General features: G+C 53.8%; 2 protein-coding genes across 6 annotated transcripts in view; both read left to right on the forward strand.

The window, feature by feature from the left end:
- Positions 1-13183, forward strand: part of RNF121 (ring finger protein 121) — a 50910-nt gene extending 37727 nt beyond the window's left edge. For all 3 annotated transcript variants that reach the window (XM_073333332.1, XM_073333342.1, XM_073333351.1), the window contains one exon: positions 88-13183. In XM_073333332.1, coding sequence (XP_073189433.1) covers positions 88-208 — 121 coding nt within the window. In that variant the 3' untranslated portion in view covers positions 209-13183. The remainder of the gene's footprint in view (positions 1-87) is intronic.
- Positions 13184-14363: 1180 nt separating this feature from the next.
- IL18BP (interleukin 18 binding protein) lies at positions 14364-21247 on the forward strand. Of its 3 annotated transcripts, XM_073333457.1 has the most exons (6): positions 14364-15096; positions 16367-16429; positions 17293-17358; positions 18052-18181; positions 18734-18958; positions 20657-21247. In XM_073333457.1, exons 1-6 carry the CDS (start codon positions 15012-15014, stop codon positions 20787-20789), a joined length of 702 nt encoding a protein of 233 aa, XP_073189558.1. In that variant the 5' UTR covers positions 14364-15011; the 3' UTR covers positions 20790-21247. The 3 variants fall into 3 exon arrangements, with proteins under 3 accessions (XP_073189558.1, XP_073189569.1, XP_073189551.1); XM_073333468.1 differs by lacking the exon at positions 16367-16429; XM_073333450.1 differs by lacking the exon at positions 14364-15096 and having other exon boundaries at positions 15121-16429.
- The last annotated feature ends 188 nt before the right edge of the window (positions 21248-21435 follow it).

Raw genomic sequence — 21435 nt, forward strand, 5'->3', positions numbered from 1 at the left:
AAGACACCTGCCTGCAGCCTCCCGAGCCAGCCCCCTGTTTCTCTCTCTGCTTCCCCATTTTGCTGCTTTAACTCTTTCTGCATACAGCTGGGAAAGGCCCCACGTCATGTATGGGCAGCTGCTCGACTGGCTACGCTACCTGGTGGCCTGGCAACCCGTTATCATTGGACTGGTACAAGGTATCAACTACATCCTGGGGCTGGAATAAATCCTGAGCGGCCAGCGAGCCGGGGACATCACAGCAGGACTTCCACAGCTGTGGCGGAGGGCAGCAGCTGGCCAGGAAGACTTGCTTGTATCATTCACCTCTCAGGATCTTACATGCCCACAACATGTCTCCAGGGACGAAGGGAAAGACTTTGTGCTGGCCAGCTCCCAGCAAAGCGGGTTTATGCTGGGGCGGGGGAAGGGTATTCTTTTTTAAAACAATTATTTTAATGAGCGTATTTAAAACTTTATATTGCAGATTAAAAAGGAAATTCATGTTTGTCCCAGTTCCCTCCTCCAGCCACCTCTCTACGTAGTTGTCTTATTTCCAAAGAAAGCCAAGCTGGTTTTGGAAGCTAGCAGAGACCTCTCACAGAAACCCACGGCAGTTTGCTAGGTACCTTCCCACCTTCTCTGGCTAAAACAGATCTCTCACCACTTGCTCAGGTCTCTTCTTTACAGCAGTTGCTAGCGACTCTGCTGTAAGCTGGTGGCAGAGGGCTCCTGTGGCCCTTGATCGCTGTAAAAGCCAGCTGGATTCCCCAGTAGTCAGGGCAGGATTCTGAAAGAGTAAATGCAGTTAACCCGAGAAGAGGCGCCTGCGGTGAGCAAAGCTCAGAACTGCGCAGCTGGAGGCATGAGAGCTAGGACTTAACATAACATGCCTTGTCAAATGCTTCTACACGCAGAATGACCTAGGAATCCAGCTGTGGTTGGCGCTGCCCAGGAGAACAGATGCAGCGCGCCAGGCCCGTGTTTGAGGGGCTCACGATGAAGGTGGAATGCAGTCAGGTAGCCAACTACAGGGAAGGGAGGGTAACATCACAGCCTGCAGACTACACCTGGGACATGCAGCTGCCTCCAGTGCAAAACACTAAGGGATGAACTAGGGCATACTCACCTCCCAACTTAGCGAGCCAGAGGAAATGTAACTCGATAGTCTGACCTCTGTTATGGACGCAGTCTCATATGGCAAGCCATCTCTTTTTACGCTCTTCCCTTTTTTGGAATGTTCTGTGTACTTCAACGTTTTTCTATGGCAGTGTATCTTCTACCCGCTGAGCAGACCTAGCCCGGTTTGGGTCCCCCCCCAGCCTCCAATTGTCATCCCAAAAAGGGGATGGCAGAACAGACTGCTGGGGCTTGTTTGCTTTTCCCCACAGCTCAGAACAGACAAACCTACTTAAGGGGTAAGTGTCAAATTGCCCCTTTTGGGGAGCTTTCTCTGAATGTGGCTGGAGGAAAAACCCTGTTTGGTGTGTTGAAATCCAAACACCCTACCAAAGGACGCTTAAAGAGATATGCTCTTTTTCTGTAGAAGGACGGCAGAACCTTGGTTCAGGGTGCCTGGGGCGCCCACTGGGGGTGACTGCCTTTTACTATTTGGCAAGTTTAATAAAAGACTTTATCAATATAGTCTGTTCATGTAGGGCCAGATTATGACTCCTCTTCACTAGCTAACTCAGCAGTCCCATTGAATTCAGTGGAACCCTTTGTGGGGTAATGCACGACTCCTCTTGAGTTGGGAGGGGGGGTCAGACTCGGGGCCCTGATTGACAAGTTTCGCTTTACCAACATGTGAGTTAGATTGTTAGAGCATCCGTGTCTTAGTAACTGGAGACCTTGTTGTAACAGTTGACTCAGTCTCAGACGGGGATGAGGTGGCCACTCCTTGTGCATGGCACGCGGTGAGTAACGTCTGACTGGAGCTTGCCTTACTGCATGCAAATGAGCTCATGATTTGAAGAGACTTCCTCAGGAAACAGTTCAAGCATCTTCCTTCCAAACTGACTTTCTGTGAAAGCCTGGGCATCCTCAGTGCGCAGTCTAGGAGTCATGGTGTTGGTGGGCTTTCATGTTAACCTCCTCAGCTTGTGAATGGGCTTGCAAGGTCTACCAACAAATCTGATGTCTTCTGGAAACAAAGCTAAATCTACTTTTGTTTGTGGTGGTTACGATCCATGTCCCTCTCTAATTTCTATAAAGAAATACTTAACATCCTCCCCAAGTGTCTGAATAATAAGGAGCTGCGTGCAGCAGTCTGGTTGCAATACAGCCAGAGGACTGTTCTACACAGGGATCGGCCAAGTCTTTGGAAGCGTGTCTGGAACAAAAACTCAGACGCGTGTCGGAGAATAGGGATGTGGACAGCAGTCCTTGGATGTGTCCCATCTGCCTATGTTCCACAGCCTGACCCTGCAATTCTCCGGGCAGCATGTGACCGCTTGTGGCAGCGTGAGGTCCTGGCGTATTATGGTCATTTAGGGCTTTGTGAATGAGCTCTGCCATCTTCATCTTCATCTTTACCGCAACGAGTTGGAAAAGCATTGATGCCCGCATGTCTTTCAGTGCCCGGAGAGTTAGCAAGTCAGTAGCCAAGGCATGTGAAGGGCTGCACATCTTTCTGTGCTAGATGACTCTCAGTAGACAGCACAATATTCTGATTGATCGATGGTTCTTTGCCGCATGGTTCCCTGAGCTAATGATCGTCCCCCTAAGACTGGCAGTGTCAGGAGAAGCAAAGGATGGTGCTGGAGGACTGAGGTACATTGGCAGATCTAGGCAGAGGTCCCAGGATCAGCAGAAGCATGGTGAGCCACAAGGTTATGGAGGTTCATTGGCAGGGTTCTTAAGGAGAATGCTATACTCAGACCACTGTTACTCCTTCATGGACACTCAGTTAACTCCAGGTTGGCTCTTATTGTTACATGGACTGCATATTTAACTTACTCCGTGCATGTACTGTATATATCAATAGAGCACTTCCATGGATGTTTGTTTGTTCTAAAAGACATTGTGGGGGGTTTAAAACCAAATTGTTTCTAAATCTGCCCGTTGAACATGAATGTGTTGTTACTTCTGGGGGCAGGGAAACCAGGTGAATTCAAATTGGGGTGAGCAAAATGGTGTTTTATCAGTGACGGTCAGACCTTATGGTGTGGAAAGAAGAGAAGTCCAGGAGCAGCCGAAGCAGCTCTCCCTCTGAACAAAAGCCATGTTTTTCCCCAACCTTTTGGTGAGCCCTCTGAAGCAACATTTAACTGTATCTTTTATTTGCTCTGGAAGGAATCAGACTTGTCTGTAACCCTATTCACCGTTTGATTTGAGGTTTTATTTTTATTTTTTTTAAAGTGAAACCTCAACACTGGAAATTCTGTGCCAAAAACTAAAATAGAGTCCTCGATAGTGAGTAGTGCTGTGTTTGTTTTTGTTTTGTTCAAAGTTCAGGCAATGATAAGCCTTCGGATTGATACATTAACCAGTTATTGGCATGGTTGGCTGTAAACATGACCTGTGTCCACCCCACATGTGGTTAATACTCCATTGGCAGCGAACCATATGTCTCCCCTAATAGCGGCCTAGACTGTCATATGGCTGGAAAAGTTGTCTTCCCTCTCTCTGCTAGACTGTGCTCATATCCCTCTGTATGAACATCCTCTGACCAATCTATCCCTACCCACTGTGGGCTGGCTGGTTTTCCCCCTTTTTCCCTCCCATTAAACCCATGTGAACGTGGTCATGCAATGTGTAGATGCAGAGTCACAAACCCAGATGACACGTGGCTGTCACAAGAGTGTTTGGTGGCCCCGACTCACCAGGTATGAGTGACACGATCTGGATGTCAAGCCCTGGTTCTACTTGCAGCGTAGATTGGGGGAGGTGGGGGATGGAAAGTAGCAGGGTAAATAATGCTGGGTCTGGGTCACTTTATCAGTATGAACTAGATCTATCTAGGTATTTACACTGTCGGAAAGGGGAGAAAATGTGGCTGTTAGTTTAGGTCATAAACATGTCACCTTCCCCAAGCCCTGTGCTGCTCGTTGCTCTTAATGAGTAGCTGACTGAACAGCGCCTGACACTAGAGCTAGCAGGGCCATCCCTAGGGGATGCGGGGACTGGGACAAATCAGCCTCCCTGCAGTCCCCTCGCTGTCTGCCCAGCGCGCCCGGCCGCTGCTCGCCTCCTCACCTCCTCCCCTCCGCCCGCCCGCCGTTCTCCTCCTCGCCGCCTGCCTGCCACTCACCTCCCTGCTAGTGTCCTCTCTGTCCAGCGCCCCGTCCACCTGACCACCGCGCTCCTCGGCCCCCTCCCGCTTGCCACTCACCTCCCAGTTCGCCTCTTCACCCCGCCCGCCTCCTCACCGGAATGTCGGGACAAATGGCGTCCAGATCGTACATTGGTCGGGATAAAGGGCTAAATATCAGGACAGTCCTGATTTTTTTTATCAAAGCGTAGGGCCCCCCCGCTCCCAAAGCGCGGGGCCTGGGGTGTTCACCCCAATTCGACCTACCCAAGGGACGGCTCTGAGAGCAATTCAGCCCAGGGAATGGCTGGATTCTGATCTCAGCTGCTGGCTGAGTAACTCAAAAATCCATTGTTTGCTTGCCGGGTTCTGCAGCTACCTCACAAGAGCTCTGGTGAGTATGTGGGGTGGGGTTACTTGTTCAGGCCATGCCCATTGCCCCTGTCAATTTTACTTTGGTTAAGTGAATTCCATGTGTCTTACGGTTTGGGACCAGTTTTACAGCCAGTCCTGGCTGGCTGGCTTGTCTCTGCATGTTCAGTTGCGGTAAAGTGTGACTTTTCTGAGCTCTAAGAGGCCATGTGGTATAGGGCTCCAGCAGAGGGCTGTTGGATTCTGTTCCCACCTCTGCCACGGGCTTGCTGTGTGACCTTGGTCAAGTCACTTCCTCTCCATGTGCCTCTGTTTTTCCCAGCTGTGTAGTAGAGATCACTGTTAGTCACCCTTTTATAAAGCCCTTGAAGACCTCAAAGAACCAGCGCTATATAAAGTATTCAGATACTATGTGCTACCACTCGGACCTCGTTTTTCAAGGGTGACTAGAGATTTTATTTAGGTGCTCAACTGCAAATGCCTTAAAGGGGGCAGAGACTCAAAGGGCAGCTCACCCAGCTTCTGGAAACCAGGCCCTGTCGAGACATTTCCAGTGGAGCACCCAAAATCACTAGGCCATTCTCAAAAATCTAGACCACTGTTTGGCCTGGGTGGCTACATAACACTTTTGGAATGGGGAGTGGCGGGGTTGGGCTCGGATGGGCAGGCGCTGGTCTGCTCTGGAAGAACATAAGAACAGCCATACTGGGTCAGACCAAAGGTCCATCCAGCCCAGTATCCTGTCTGCCGACAGTGGCCAATGCCAGGTGCCCCAGAGGGAGCAAACCCAACAGGTAATGATCAAGTGATCTCTCTCCTGCCATCCATCTCCACCCTCTGACAAACAGAGCCTAGGGACACCATTCCTTACCCATCCTGACTAATAGCCATTAATGGACTTAACCTCCATGAATTTATCCAGTTCTCTTTTAAACCCTGTTATAGTCGTAGCCTTCACAACCTCCTCAGGCAAGGAGTTCCACAGGTTGACTGTGCGCTGTGTGAAGAAGAAGAACTTCCTTTTATTTCTGTTAAACCTGCTGCCCATTAATTTTATTTGGTGGCCCCTAGTTCTTGTATTATGGGAACAAGTAAATAACTTTTCCTTATTCACTTTCTCCACACCACTCATGATTTTATAGACCTCTATCATATCCCCCCTTAGTCTCCTCTTTTCCAAACTGAAAAGTCCTAGTCACTTTAATCTCTCCTCATATGGGACCGTTCCAAACCCCTAATCATTTTAGTTGCCCTTTTCTGAACCTTTTCTAATGCCAGAAGGTAGGAGGCAGGAGCACACCGCACTGATTGGCACGGCTACTCAAGAGCAAAGACTAATCTAGCCTTCTTTGATCAAGGAGGACCCAAGGCCCTCGTATCAGCATTTGAAAATGGGGCTATGTCCATAGGAAGTAACTTAATTGTAACCAGTTCTGATAGGTGCTCAGTGCTTAATTTGTAATGAAAGAGGTGCCAGGGCTTAAGCAATATTTTTACATTCGTAACTGATGTGGCAAGCCCAGAAATGCTGGGACTATGAACTGTGAAGCCTAGAAGTGCCACTGCTCAGTCCTGGCACAAATTAAGCGCTGTACACGTCCCATTCTGATGCTGATTACACCGTATCATGGACTCACACAGATGAGGCCATTGCGGTCAAAAGTCTGGATCTTCAGAGGAATGTTTGCAGACTCCTTTGTGCAATAGACCTTGTTAAACTGAACACCTATTAGGGAGTACTTCTGTCTGTATCTGTTCTGTGAAGCACAGCAGATTGTAATGGTTCCTGGTGGCCTTCTATGCTTCCAAGGGCTTCCCAAAGTGGTCCTGGTGTAACATAGACCACAGCTGGGGAATTCAAGGTTTAACCTTTTCCAGATCAGCTGGCCGCCTTTGGAGGCTTAAAGTCCCACCTGATCTGCTGCACACTTCATGGTGCATCTACCCTAGGAGAAGGACTCCTGGTTCTTGATATGTCTGTGTCAGCTGCAAGAGAATTGCAGGCTAAACAATCTCTCTACTGGTATCTTGATGATCTCAGTTCTGCTTCACTGGACCTAGGTAGTCGGGTCTCCTGCTCTCCCGGTGTCTGGTGCAGACGGGGCTTGGATGAGCGAGTGAATCCCAACGTAGGTGTTACTGGTCGGTTGTTGGAAACAGAGGCTGGTGTTGCCCCTGCAGCTGAGGGTGTGGGACAGCCTGTTGTTACTCTGCCCATAGTCTAGGTGGCCAAAAAAGCTGCAAGGGCAGCCAAGAATACTTTTTTGCAGTCTTCACTTGGCTAAGGAGGGCGACCGTTTCCTATCGCACGTGGACCTCGCCACTGTGGCTCCTTCCTTGGTCACCTCTGTGTGCCTGGGGCTACAGATGAAGACTACACCGAGACATAAGCTACTGCAGAATGCAGCTGCCTCTCTACTAAGAGTGCTGATCACGTGGAGCATGTTACACCTGTCCTCCAAAGATTGCACTGGCAGCTTATCGACCTTCTTCAGCAGCTTACGGTGATGGGCCTTTGTAGCGCAAAGCCCTTTGGTCCAGAGCAATTTCTGGGCTCCACGCCCCTTACCCCCACCCCTCTCTCTTCCCTTCTCCACCCCACCCCCCCCCCAGATCAATTGAGATACCTGAGCAGACAGTATGGCTGGGGGCCATTCTTGCTAGACTGACCTCAGCTTTGGAAGTTGCTTGGGCCCTCACAATGTGCACACGCCCCCTGGCTTGGACAGAGCCAGAGTCAGACCTTGCAATGTGGTCTAAAAATCAATCCATTCGCTCTTGGGTTTTTCCTGACCGGAGTTTGGGGTGTGGCCGAGGGAGATCATTTGGACTGGTCGGCAGTGATTGGCTTGGCTGCTGTGTTTAATGGTGTTTTTAGCTTTTTGTACATGTACCTAGTGGGCACGAGATGCTTTTTTTTTATTTACACTGAAAAATAAAGAATGGTGGTTATCCACCCTCAACTCCAGCTGGAAATGGTTTGGCTCTGTCTACACTAACAACCAACTCTCCTCAGTATCTATGGAGGGAAGAGCAGGAGCGCCGGCTTCTCAACAGGTCACTTTCCTAGTGTGGACAAGATGTGTTGTGCTGCTTAGAAAGGACTGCATCCAAAATCTGGGGTGCAGAGGAGTACAGAGCATTGCTCCGCTATTGGAAGGGGAGAGCAACAGCAGAAGCCAGTCTTGTTCCGGTTGCCCTTTGTGACTCTAGGAGCATGAGGATACGTCCAGTGCTTTCATTTGTAAAGAAAGAGGCGCCGAGGCTCAAAAGGGCATGACCTTGCTTGCTTACCACTGACAGAAGAGGTGCCGGGACTGAGCACCGGCAAGCCCAGCCTGGTAGCGGGGTGTGGCTAGCACTCTAAAGATAGCTGTCTAGATAGGGTTTGGGCTGGAGCTCTGGCTCTGAAGCCCACCCCTTGCCTGTGTAGACGTACCCATAGGGATGGAGAGCAGTTCAGTCAAATGGGAGAATGGAGCTAAATACAGGACATCGTAACCATGTGCATCTCAGGCCGGTGGTGTGAGCCGAGCTTGAATTTCATTCCAATTCCAGTCTTAATAAATGTCTAAGTTGAACTGAATATTTTGGCATATGTCTTATGTAGCCCCCCTCTACCAGACTGAAGATGGGCATCACCAGACAGACTGGCCAGGCCAGGGACCTGGCCCAGAGGAATGTAAAGCACAGGGTTCCATCTACTCAGGTTCTTAAACCGCTTTCATTGCCCTGGTATCTGAGCCCCTTCCAGAAGTGTGTTAAGTGTCATGATTAGCCTTTGTCATGTCTGATTCTTTCTCTCCAGTGGGAAAACTAAGGGTTTTTTAATTAACTTGATTTCTTTTGTGTTTGCTGGGGAACGTGGTTTTGTTACAGAAGACCTGGTCAAAGAAATGCATCTTGCACTTAGAACAGAAAGCGATGAGGCTTGAGGCAGTGTTTAGCACCTGTGGGAATATATTCCACAGCTGGGGACTAGCCCCAGGGAAAGCTCAGTGTCTTGCACGAATGGGCTCTCCCCTTGCAGTCGACAGCTCCATTGTGCCAGAAGAGTGGAGATGTTGACCGGGGGCCTCGTCCCAGAGCTTCAAGCGATCGTTTAGATAGCTTGGGCCCATGCCATTGAGTGCCTTGGAGATAAGGACCGAGACCTTGAGCTTGACTCAGTCTGTGGGAAACCAGTGCTGATGGCCGAGCACAGGTGTGATGTGTAGGTGTGTTGTTGAGGAGCTGCCCTGGAGCATGTTCAGTATTCGCTGGAGTTTCCTAAGGGCTAATGGCTTCATGCCCAGATACACTATATTGTTGTGGTCCAGCAGAGAGTTGCGTATCCCCAAGACAGGTCATTGTCCACCAGGGTGGGATGGAGTCCTCTTGCCAACCGGCAAAGGTAGAATGCAAGAGCTTAGTGTCCACAAGGAATCCAGACTCACTTCTAAACTATGGACTGACTTACCCAATGGTGGGTGTATGCCTTCAGCCACAGGAGACTGCAGCAGGCTACAGGCTCTTCAGAGTGTCCTCAATCTCCTCAAAGGATGGTCGTTTGGGACTAGAGCCAAGGTCAGGGAGGAAGACCTGTTTTGGCAGCTGTTTTGTATGAGCCTGCAATGGGAGGCAGGAGAGGAAGGAGTGACCGAGATGGGAGAGGAGGAGGTGGCTCTGGGTGAGCTATCTGAGAGGCAGTGGGGTCTGGGGCTAGGAGAGATTGGAGCCCTGGGATCTATTCCTGGCTCTACCCCAGACCTGCTATGTGACCTGGGACACATCCTTTCCCTTGCCTCGGTTTCCCCTCCCACGCTCAATGTGTCTTGTCTAGCTCTTCAGCGCAGAGACCATCTCTTACTATGTATCTCTGCAGCACCTAGAACAACAGGGTCTTGTTCCCACTTGTAAACCAGTAGCACCTAAAGATCGCAGCCGATAGCCTCTGGCCAGGCAGAAGACGACTGCTCTTAGAAATCTTCTGGAGGAAGAGCTAGCCAGATTTGAACATAGCCTAGAGGTGCAACGCAATTGTGGGGGACGTAGGGGGAGGATATTCCTCCTCGCCCCCTCTTTCCTCTTCCATAGTTTGTTGTCCTCTTCAATGAAGTTGCATCCAAGTCTTCTGCCATGTCGTAGGTGACGGCCCCTCTGCTACTAACAATGACTATTGAAAAGTCTTGGAGGCAGTGGAGGAGAGCCAGAGGGTTTGGGGAAGAGCAGCTGTGCTGCTACGAAACAAGTGATTGGGTGCTTACAAACGATGGCAGTTACCAGGTTTCATTCCCTCCTGCACAGTGACCCTGTGTGCAAACCCCTAAATAGCTCTGTGACAGACCCGTGCTCAAGGAGAAGCGGCAGCCTTTTTCTGGAGGATGATTAACCTGGTTCCAGTTCCTGACACAATGACTGGATGGCATGAAGCATTCGAATCACAGCACTGGAAGGGATCTCGAGAGGTCGTCCAGTCCAGTCCCGGGCACTCATGGCAGGGCTAAGTATTATCTGGACCATCCCTGGCAGGTGTTTGTCCAACCTGCTCTTAAAAACCTCCACTACTGGAGATTCTACAGCCTCCCTGGGCAACTTATTCCAGTGCTTACGTACCCTGACAGGAAGTTTTTCCTAATGTCCAACCTAAACCTCCCTTGCTGCAATTTAAGCCCATTGCTCCTTGTCCTAGCCTCAGAGGTTATTAGTGTGTGGGCATAACGGGTGGAAAGTAGTAAAGTATTCCGTAGCCACGTGACTTGACCACTCGACTCAGCTGGGGTCTACGCAAGCCACAGCCTTTCATCTTACTTCATGGGGCTAGGTGCAGAACAGGAAAGCAGGCCCGGGATGGCGGTATTGGGCAACAAGCTCGTTTGCTCTGTGAAGGGGCAGTGGTAGGGTGGTGGGGAAAGGCCAGAATAATTCAGGGCTCCATTTTTCAGAAGGATTGCCCCAAGATCCCCATTCCTCTTCCATGACATCAGAACTGGAACACCACCTGTTTTCTCTTTTGGTTTCGTCTTCCTGGAAGCCCGTGGGAGTTTGGAGAAGAGGAACGGAGCTGCAGAAGAGGCGAGAGCAATTGACTTCGGAAGAATGAAATTTAAATTCCAGTTGCGTTAATCAAGGGGAGAACAAGTATACATATTTGTAGTGTGTCAACATCAGCGGGGGAGAGGAACTGCTGAGGGTGAGTCCAGGGCGTGGAGCTGGAAATGCAAATGAGTCATGGGAAACGTAGAGTGTGCACCGGAAAGGACTCAAGTGGTGAGATCGTGGAATATCTCCCGTAGGAAATGGGGGAAGCCCTAGTGCAGCAGGGAGAACACACTGCAGGGATGAGGGAGATGGGGTGTCTCAAATTCCTGCTGAGGGCCCCCAGCTGCCTTGCCTCTGCAATGCCATTAAGCACTCACGACTCTTCCCCTTCTTTCCGCTCTCTTGTGCAAGCAGAAGCAAATCCTTAACACGCGCACAAGTGCCACTCCTCTCCGCTTCCAGTAGTCGGTATACCTGGTAAGCCTTGTGTCCCCCCTAGAGGTATTCTCCTCCTCTTATAGATGGGGAAACTGAGCCAGAGAAGCTGCAACTTGCCCAAGGTGGATGCTTGCCACGGCAGAGCTGAGAAAAGAAGCCAGGCACCCAGATTCCCAGCCCTATGGGAGGGATCTTAGTCGCTCTTTCCACCAGGACCTGCAAGGCAGCAGCTGACAGGGACGATAGAAAGGGGAGGTGGAAAGGACCAGTTGGGTCACCTGGTTCCATTCCCCATGCAGGATTGTTCCCCGCATGCTGTTGTAAGTGCTTAGATCAGAGGTCCCCGAACTGTGGGGTGTTTCCCGGCCCTGTACCTCACCCCATCCCCAGCTTCCCACCTGGCCCTGGCCCCAGCCTGGGTCCCCTTTCGCCTGTCCCCCCAGTCAAAGCCCCTCTCCTGGCCCTGGCTCCAGGGGGGCGTGGACGGAGGGAGGGAAGGCACAACCCTCAGAAGGGCTAGATACCCTGTTCAAGCAATGGTGCTTCCCCCGGTCTGTGGGGGATTATTCCTCAGTCTGTTTGATCTGTCTGATGTTAATCCTGTATTTCCTGTTCTCTCCCCTTGACCCACACTAAACCCTTCCTGTCCCCTTGTACTACTTAGTGTCAGTATTTGTGTAACTGCTCTTACTCAGAATTTATCAGAGTTGTAAATACTTCCTCTAGGAGGATCAACTGCATGGCTATGAGCAGGTCTTGCCCTTTCTCGTTTGTTTATGATGCAGAAATCCGGCCCCTGAGGGTTTTCATTCCCCATTCTTCTTAATCTGAGCAATATGAGTTTATTAACAATTTAGCCCTCTCCAGTATGAGTAAAGTATATGTTAAATGGAGCGGCCAGCTGCCAGATCTCCTGGAGAAGTTCATGGGGTTTCCCCATCGAAGGGGGGGGGGGTGTTTCTACTGGGTTTCTGCAGCAAGCGATGACACTCCTGACCCTACTCTGCATTTTCCTCGACAAGCTGGAAGTGCATCTAAAATCACTGTTGATAAAACTCGCAGCTGCTAGAGGCTGGCATAGGGGTAAACAAGAGGGACAGGGCCATCATGCAGAGGAATCTAAGAACAGAAGAGCGGCCATATTCGGTCAGACCAAAGGTCCATCTAGCCCAGTGTCAGGTCTGCCGACAGTGGCCAATGCCAGGTGCTTCAGAGGGAGTGAACAGAACAGGGCAATTATCAAGTGATCCATCCCCGTCGCCCGTTCCCAGCTGCTGGCAAACAGAGGCCAGGAACACCATCCCTGCCCTTCCTGGCTAATAGCCATTGATGGACCTATCCTCCATGAACTTATCTAGTTCTTTTTTGAACTGATTCACTTGGTAAAATGGGCCAATTTCAAACATAAGAATAGCCACACTCGGTCAGACCAATTGTCCATCTAGCCCAGTCCTGTCTTCTGACAGTGTCCAAAACCAGGGGCTCCAGAGGGAATGAACAGAACAGGGAATCACCAAGTCCATCCCCTGTTGCCCCCGGCTTCTGCCAGTCAGAGATTTAGGGACAGTTTCTTTAAGATCTTAAGCTTAGTATGCATGTTCTGTTTTATGTGCTTTGTGCTGTTATTTCTCGCTTACGATCTCTTAAAATTTACTAGCTCAGCATGGCTGGGGGCTTTCCCTGGAGCCCGGTTCTGGGCAGGGCTCGAGAGAAAGGCCCCGCTGTGGTTTCAGGGTGGGCCCCGCTGCTTTCTAGGGAAGAATGAGTCAGCAGTTGTCTTGCCCCCAAGCAGCTGCAGGGACTGGAGCCAGAGCCACCAGATCCTCAGCACCCTGCTGTGGCAAAGCTCAGCACCTTATGGGGCCAGTAGTGGAGTCCCCACACCGCTCGGTCAGTCCTAACCCACAGGCCCCGGCTTTTGTCAGGCCGGGCTCCATGTATGCAGCCCTGCTGATCCCCCATGATCCTGGCTGACCGCTCACCCTGCCAGTCTGGCCCCGGGCTCCCCACGTACACAGGGCCCTGCTGGTCCCCCATGATTCTTCTTTCCCCCCCCCCCGGCTAATCCGGCCCCAAGCTCCAACGTACACACGGCCCCGCAGGTCCCCTGCGATCCCAGCCCCCCCCCCCCCCCCCCCCCCGCCGTGCTAATCCAGCCCCGGGCTCCTGACATACACATGGCCCTGCTGCTCCCCTGTGATTCCGGCCCACCCCCTTGCCCCGCTGGTACAGCCCTGCTGATCCCCCATGATCCCGGCCACCCACTCACCCTGCTAGTCCAGCCCTGGGCTCCCGACGTACACATGGCCCTGCTGATCCCCCGTGATTCCGGCCCACCCCCTCGCCCCGCTGGTACGGCCCTGCTGATCCCCCGTGATCCCGGCCACCCCCTCGCCCCACTGGTCCGGCCCTGGGCTTCCTGTATCCAGTTCACCTGATTTAATTTTTAAAAATTACACTTCAAACCATCAATGGTTGGGAGGAAAAACCTCTGCCTTTCCCCCCATGTAATGGATGCAGTGTTATCTGCCACCCGCCTGAAACATGAGTTGTGAGAGGTGTGCGCTATCCTCTTTCATGTCACTGGACTGTTGACTCTGAAACCTAATGATTACCCCCCTCTCACCATGGTTAGCAGTGTTACTGCTACGAGTTTCAGCAGAACCATCCAGCTATATGGACTGAGCCCATAAGCCCAAGATGCTTTTATGCGTTTTGCTTCACTGCCCAAAACGCCACCTCCTCCGTCCCCCAACAGCTGCTCCGATGGTAATTCTGAGCTTTCAGTGCGTGGCTCTGTGGACATAGAAACCCACCAGCAGGCACTGGGTAACATCAGTAGCACTGACTATGAAATGTACAGACACATGGGCCTGACCCGATATCCGCTGTTGTATTTAACCCAGTAAAAGCCCCTCGGGGGCAGGGGGGGTTTAGTGGGTGGGTGGGTCTCAGGAAGATGGGAGGGAACAGCAGCTGGGTGAGTGGATCTCAGGGAGGCGGGGGGAGTCAGCAGCCAGAGGGGTGGTCTCTGGGCAGTGGTTGGGGGGGACAGCAGCCAGGGAAGTGGATCTTGGGAGTTGGGGGTCAGCAGCTGAGGGTGGGGGTGTCAGCAGCCAGGGAAGGTGGGTCTCTGGGCGGTGGGAGGTGTCAGTCTTAGGGCTGGGGGGCAGGGGTGTCAGCAGCTGGGGAGGGTGGGTCTTGGGGTGATGGGGGGGTCAGCGTCCAGGGGAGTGGGTCTCAGGGCAGTGGGGGGTTCAGCAGCTTGGGGGGGTCTCAGGGAGGTGAGGGGTGCTCAGCAGCCGGGTGAGGTCAGCTACCAGGTCATTAGGTCCTGGGGGCAGGGGGGTCATACCACTGTGTGGGGATTGTGTCAAAGGTGATCAGGGAACTCCCCCCTATACACACACACTCCATGTTTCAGAGTAACAGCCGTGTTAGTCTGTATTCGCAAAAAGAAAAGGAGGACTTGTGGCACCTTAGAGACTAACCAATTTATTTGAGCATGAGCTTTCGTGAGCTACAGCCCACTTCATCGGATGCATACCGTGGAAAGTATAGAAGATCTTTTTATACACACAAAGCATGGAAAAAATGGGTGTTGACCACTACAAAAGGTTTTCTCTCCTCCCACCCCACTCTCCTGCTGGTAATAGCTTATCTAAAGTGATCATTTTCCTTACAATGTGTATGATGATCAAGTGGGCCATTTCCAGCACAAATCCAGGGTTTAACAAGAACGTGGGGGGGGGGGGGTAGGAAAGAACAAGGGGAAGTAAGTTACCTTGCATAATGACTTAGCCACTCCCAGTCTCTATTCAAGCCTAAGTTAATTGTATCCAATTTGCAAATGAATTCCAATTCAACAGTCTCTGGCTGGAGTCTGGTTTTGACTCACCCCCCTTCCTGCCAGGAGTGGCTGGGGACTTCCCCCTGCTGAGGGAGCCACATGATAAATACTTCCTCCCCCAGCGGCTCCGAGCAGACAGCCCAGCCTGGCAGGATGGACCCAGCCCCGGCCCGCAGGCGCCCAGGTAAGGCCCAGCTGCTCGCACGTGGGGCACGGGTGGTGGGCGGGGGAGGCAGCTGGTATGTTTCCTTTCAGGACAGCTTTTTTGTCAGCCTGCCACAAAGAGGCTGATTTGCTGGGGGCTCCATTCTTGGGAACCCCCCCTCCAACATGAGATGGTGTAGGGGAGGTCCCCAGAACAGAGCCACCCCCCCCCAAAAAAAATCCCTCAGTGGTTCTAACATGGGCTGGTGACTTTCTGTCTCGCTACCGGGCGGGCTGGGGCGGGCGCTGTTGGGGTTGGACTGGGGAGCCGGTGGGTCAGTGCCAACCGGCTCCGCCTGGCTTTGGCCTTTGCCACGGCACTTAATTACTTGAGGGGGTCAGTGCCGTGGTTGCGCTTGGTGGTGTATGCCATGGTCCCTGCCCCGCAGAGCTTCCAAGAAAAGTGGGAGGGGAAACTGAGGCACAGAGGGGCAGCGAGTGGGCAGAGGCAGGTATAGACCCCCTGACTGACAGCCCAGCACTCTAATCATAGTCTCCTGTCCTGCTATGCCTCAGTTTCCCTCTGTGTGACATGAGAGATCATAGGCGGTCAGTGACTGTGCTCAGATGGGGGAGCTGGGGCCGGCAGGGAAATCTTACAGTGCCAAACTCCTCCGAAGGGCAGAAGTGATGGGGCTGGGGGAAGTGTTCCCATCCCCCTTGCTCCTGCGGTTGCAGGATGGGCTCAGCTGTGAGGCGTTCGAGGGGATCTCCTCGATCCCCTGCCCTTCACGCAGCCCTAGTGTGAGGAGCAACAGCCATAGAGGTGGGGAGGTGTCGGGGCGGGAGGCAGGTGGCTGCTTTGGTTACATGGGCCCAGCGCCTCCAAGGGGTTCAGGGCCTGAGCTGCCATCGATTTTGGTCCTCTGAGGCTCTGGGCCCTTGCAGCCTGTCCTGTGTCCCTCACCTCCATGTCTGGAGGGTAAGAGCCTGGGGCAGCCGGGGGAGGGGGGCGGCACAGTGCTGGGACGGAGCCTGCGGGGGTGAGGTAGAGGAAAGGAGCAGCAGGGTGAATGCAGGGCTTGGGGCCTAAGGTATTGATGGGTACCTGTTAGCAAGCTGAGCCCCCTGTTGTATCATTACCCCATTGTACAGATGGGGAAACTGAGGCACCATGAGGGGCAGGGTCACACAGCCAAGCAGTAGTAGAGGCCTGGCTCTAGGTGGGGAGCTGTGGCTCGGAGCACCCCATGGGCTGCTCCCATTCCCCACCCCAGCCATGCTAATGCTGCCTTCTCTTGTGCTCCCAGGTGTGATGGGTGCTGTTCCCTGGCTCCCTCTAGTCCTCCTCTGCAGCCACTTCCAGAGCTCAGGTAAGGCGAGGGCGGCCGGACAGCGTAGGGTCCTTGTGCTCATGAACGTGTGGGACAAACAGCTCTGTCCCCATTCCGGTGTAGTGGGGTGGGGACAGACGGACGGTGTGAGCTCGCCGTGTGCTGCAACTTGGCCAAGGTCCCCAGGCCGCTGCAGATGCTACCCCCCCCCCACCACCCCAAAGTGTGGTGCTTTTACTGGAGCTGTCTAACCTGTTGGACTTCTCCTCTCCTGGAGGCTAATCGAGACTCTCCCTCAGTGAGCCATCCATTACTGGGCTAGTGCAGGGGATGTGCGGGGGTGAGCTCTCTGGCCTGTGTCAGCCGGGAGTGTTGGGGGGCAGGCTAGATGAGCAGACGTGGTCTTAAAACTCTGGCCTTAAAACTCTGACTTCCTATCAATAATTTCCTGCAGCAGTGAGTTCCACAGGTTAAAAAGTAACTTCCAGGTCAACACTCTAACTAGCGGGGGCTTGAGGGACAAGCTCGTTGGCTTTAAAAGGAAGGGTCAGCTCCCCCTCTGCCCCTCCAAGTTGTGCCCATATTGCTGTCCCAGGGTGACGTTCATCATTTCTGAGCTCTGTGTCTTGCTGTGCGGCAGGCTGGGATCCCTCTAACAGGTACAGCAGCCACCGGCCTGAGGCCTGGCTGGGAGCCTGGACTTGAGGGTGCTACTGCTGCCTCTGCCAGAGTTAGTCTATCACCACACGGCTGGTCACCTGACTGCTCTGTGCCTCAGTTTCCCCATGTGTATAGCAGGTGCTCTGCCCTCCTCCATGTTGTTTGTGCACTGCCCAGGTGCCAGTCTGTGCCCTAGGGAGCCCCGCCCTTCACTGCCTTTCACCAAACCCTTCTCCTTTCAGATGCAGCTTCCAGCCTGCGCCCAGAGATCATCACCCCCCTGAAGCCTGTGAAAAGTCCCGCCTTGGGTAATTGACGTTCTCTGTCCAGCTACGCACTGCAGGCACTGTGTGGGCGTGGGGGCGGGAAATCAATCACAGCAGGTCCTGGTTGCACACCTGGCCCTGTCGTCCCCCAGCTTTATTCAAGCCACAGTGAGCTGGAGGGAGGGCGACGCCTGACACCGGCTCCCAGCCATGCTCACTCGCCCCGGTGCAGTGCCAATGAGGTGCTGGGGGCGGGTAGGGCCTGGGGCACGGCCAGCGTGCACGGGGGGAGGCCAGCAGCCCTGACTCCCCCTCGCACACCAGACACTCTGCACCTGTAGCAATTCCACAGGCCCCAGCCCAGTGCAGGCCCTGCCAGGCTAAAGGAGAGGCCCCCAGTCTGAGCAGCACAAGGGTGTCCAGGCGCTGAGCATGTCCAGCCCCTTGGGGGGCACTGGGATCTCCAAGCATGGCTGGCGTTCCCTCCAGCAGCGGGGCCCACCCCATGGGGATGCAGTTCCCATGGCGATGTTCCCCCCACCCCTGATGGGGATGCAGTTCCCATGGCGATGTTCCCCCGTGGCAGGGATGCAGTTCCCATGGCGATGTTCCTCTGGCAGGCAGGGCCGTTGGCCCACTGCCGCTAGGGGACCCCGAAGCCAGGCCCTGAAGGGGACCTGCCCTTGCCTTGGCCCCTGACATCGCAGCTTCCTGTCGCTTTGCCTCCTTGGCCAGGGAAACGCTTCAGTCTCCGCTGCCAGGCTAAGAGCCCCTTCCCGGGGATGACCCTCATCTACTGGCTGGCAAATGGCTCCTTCGTGGAGGACCAGTACCTGGACTTGGCAGTGTGCGAAGGGGATGTTGTGTGAGTAAACACCCCGAGCTGGGGGGAGGGGGTCCCCCAGGCCCGCTGACCTGCCCCACTCCCAGGGTGGAGAGCCTGCAGCAGGGCTGGCTGGGTGGCCTGACTCTGGCTCCGGACCCTCCCCCCAGCAGCTCACCCCTTCGGATCCAGGGCTCTGGCAGGGACAGGCTCAGGGCCGTGGTAGTTTGGGGAGGGAGAATCTCAGTCCAAGGACTTAAGTCCTGCCCCCTGGAGCTAAAGGAGAATCGGTTCAGCAGCGGGCGGGCCTGCCCGTGAAGGTGCCCAGCGGCGCTGAGCCTTTGGCCTGGGTCGCAGAGGCCCTGTGGTTCACAGCAAGGAGGGGGCTGTGCAGCGGATGAGAAGCAGAGCCCTGGTGCGGTGCAGTGACCCTGGCTTCACCCCCTCGCTCCCGTGCAGACATGCCCTGGGAGCTTGCCCCTGCAGCTGTTTCTGGGGTGGGGAGAGGGCAACACCTGGTGGCTGTTTAGGCCAATGACAGCTCTCCGGTGCCCTCGCTGACCCCCAGTCAAGCCCCTGCCTCTTCCCTCACAGAACAGAGGCCAGGGGCACCGGGGTCCTCCTGACCCGGGAGTTGCACTTCTGCTCCTTCTCCCAGCGGGACAGCAGCACCTCCTTCATGTGTGTGGTGAGGAACCCAGCCGGGCTGGAAAAGGCACTTGTCCGCTGGGACCCTGAGCAGCCAGCCCAGGTCGCGGAGCCGCAGCAGGAGACAAGGCAGGACGTCCAGACCCTGGAGACCACCCCCAGCGTGGACTGGTGAGAGCCCTTAATGGCTATGGGGAGGAGCGTGTGGGCATGGGCTGGCCACATTGCCAAGCCCCTGACAAGGTCCCTCACCAAAGGCTCTTAAGCAAACTCAGCAGTCATGGGATAAGAGGGACGGTCCTCTCATGGATCAGTAAGTAACTGGTTAAAAGGCAGGGAACAAAGGGTAGGAATAAATGGTCAGTTTTCAGAAGGGAGAGAGGTAAATAGTGGGGTCCCCCAGGAGTCTGTGCTGTGCCCCGTGCTGTTCAACATACTCATAAATGACCTGGAAAAAGGGGTAAACAGTGAGGTGGCAAAATTCACAGGTGATACAAAACTGCTCAAGATAGTTATGTCCCAGGCAGACTGTGACAAACTACAAAAAGATCCTGCAAAACTGGGTGACGGGGCAACAGAGTGGCAGATGACATTCGGTGTTGATCAATGCAAAGTAATGCATGTTGGAAAACAATTCCAGCTATACATATACAATGATGGGGTCTAAATGAGCTGTTACCACTCGAGAAAGAGTCCGTGGAGTCACTGTGGATAGTTCTCTGAAAACATCCACTCGATGCGCAGCGGCAGCCAGAAAAGCAAACAGAACGCTGGGAATCATTAAGAAAGGGATCGATATCATGTTGCCTCTAGATAAATCCATAGTACGCCCCCATCTTGACTAGTGCGTGCAGATGTGGTCGCCCTATCTCAAAAAAGATATACTGGAATTCGAAAAGGTTCAGAAAAGGATGACACAAATGATTAAGGGTATGGAACAGCTCCGTATGAGGAGAGATTAATAAGACTGGGACTTTCCAGCTTAGAAAAGAGACAACTAAGGGAGAATAGGATAGAGGTCTATAAAATCATGACGGGTGTGGAGAAAGTAAATAAGGAAGTGTGATTTACTCTCTCATAACACAAGAACAAGAGGTCACCAAATGAAATAAAGGCAGGTTTAAAAAAAACAAAAGGAAGTATTTATTTACACAACTCAGTCAACCTGTGGAACTCCATGCCAGAGGATGTAGTAAAGGCCAAGACTAGAACAGGGTTAAAAAAAGAACTAGATAAAGTTCATGGAGGATAGGTCCATCAATGGGTGTTAGCCAGGATGGGCAGGGATGGTGTCCCTAGACTCTGTTTGCAAGTTGCTGGGAATGAATCACTTGATTCCCTGTTCAGTTCATTCCCTCTGGGGCACCTGCCACCAATGCCACCTACCACCTGGCATTGGCCACTGTCAGCAGACAGGATACTGGGCTGGATGGACCTTTGGTCTGACCCAGTCTGGCCGTTCTTATGGGGTTGGAGCCCCTGCCTCACTCTCAGCTGTACAGCACTTCCCAAGAGGTGGGGGGGGGGAGCTGCCAGGAGCTCAACACTGGTGCTTCCCCTGCCCCTGGAGCCCCACCCCTTCTCTTCGCCGTGAGCTGGTGGAGAGCTACTGGGTTCCACCCCAGTGACAGCTGCATGTCACCAGTGGGCAAAGCAAGGGGCTCAGTCAGAGTGCAGGGAATCAGCCTGCACCCCCAGACCTGATGGAGCCCAGAGGGAGGCAATCCCTGCATGGGGCCTGGAGGCCGGGCACGGTCACGCTGTGAGAGTGGGATCCTCTGCAGGGCCCCAGGGCCAGCTAGGCACCAGCTGCGTGGGAACGGCCGGCACCTGCCAGCCTGGCACTAACCGCACGTTGGCTTTCTCCAGGGCCAAGAGCATGGACGGAGCACAGGGACAGCAGCACCAGCCCGCGAGAGGCAGCGATATTGTGCCTATGGCTGCCAAGTGCCACTTCGCTGGCAAGGCTATGCCAGCCTCCCTCCACGGCCAACACAGCTGAGCTGCCCTCCCCCCCCACCCACTCTGTTCTTCCTGTGTCCGCTTGCAGCCTGGCAGGGCCGCAGCTTGGCTGCCCCGGAGGGGGAAGGCCAGATTCAGCCCCAGCCCTCAGCTTCTCTGTTAGATTCCCCACCCCAGACCCAAGGTGCTGGTGGGGGAGGCTCCCGCAGGACTTGCCCTCTGGGCGAGGGCCCAAAGCAGCAGTAACAGGGCTGCCCCCCACCCCTACCTGCAGTGTCACTCTCTCCCCTAGTGAAGTGGGGTGACCAAAGCCACCCCCTGCTGCCAACCCAGCCTATGACCGAAGGGGGCAGCTAGCAATGCTCTGCCTGTTATATGCCCAGGAGGGCAGCACCTGCTTGGGGCAGGGGCTGGGAGACCAGCAACTCAGGGCCTCTCGCTGCCAGCTCTCCACCCACTTCGCATTGTTTTGATTATATAAAAACACAATGTTCTGTGCTGGCTGGGCCGGTTTCTTGTAGCCATCTCAGCCACCGTCTCGGAGGGAGAGGCAGAGGGGAGTAGCCTCGTGGGTCAGGGAAGGGGGCTGATCTGGGCATGGGGGAGACAGCGGGGCAGAGATGGGGGGGAGGTGAAGTCTTGCGGAACAGAGGGGGCAGGAGGGCAATTGGAGGGGTGGAGCAGGA

The sequence above is a fragment of the Lepidochelys kempii genome, chromosome 1, assembly GCF_965140265.1.
Source record: "Lepidochelys kempii isolate rLepKem1 chromosome 1, rLepKem1.hap2, whole genome shotgun sequence".
NCBI lineage: Eukaryota > Metazoa > Chordata > Testudines > Cheloniidae > Lepidochelys > Lepidochelys kempii.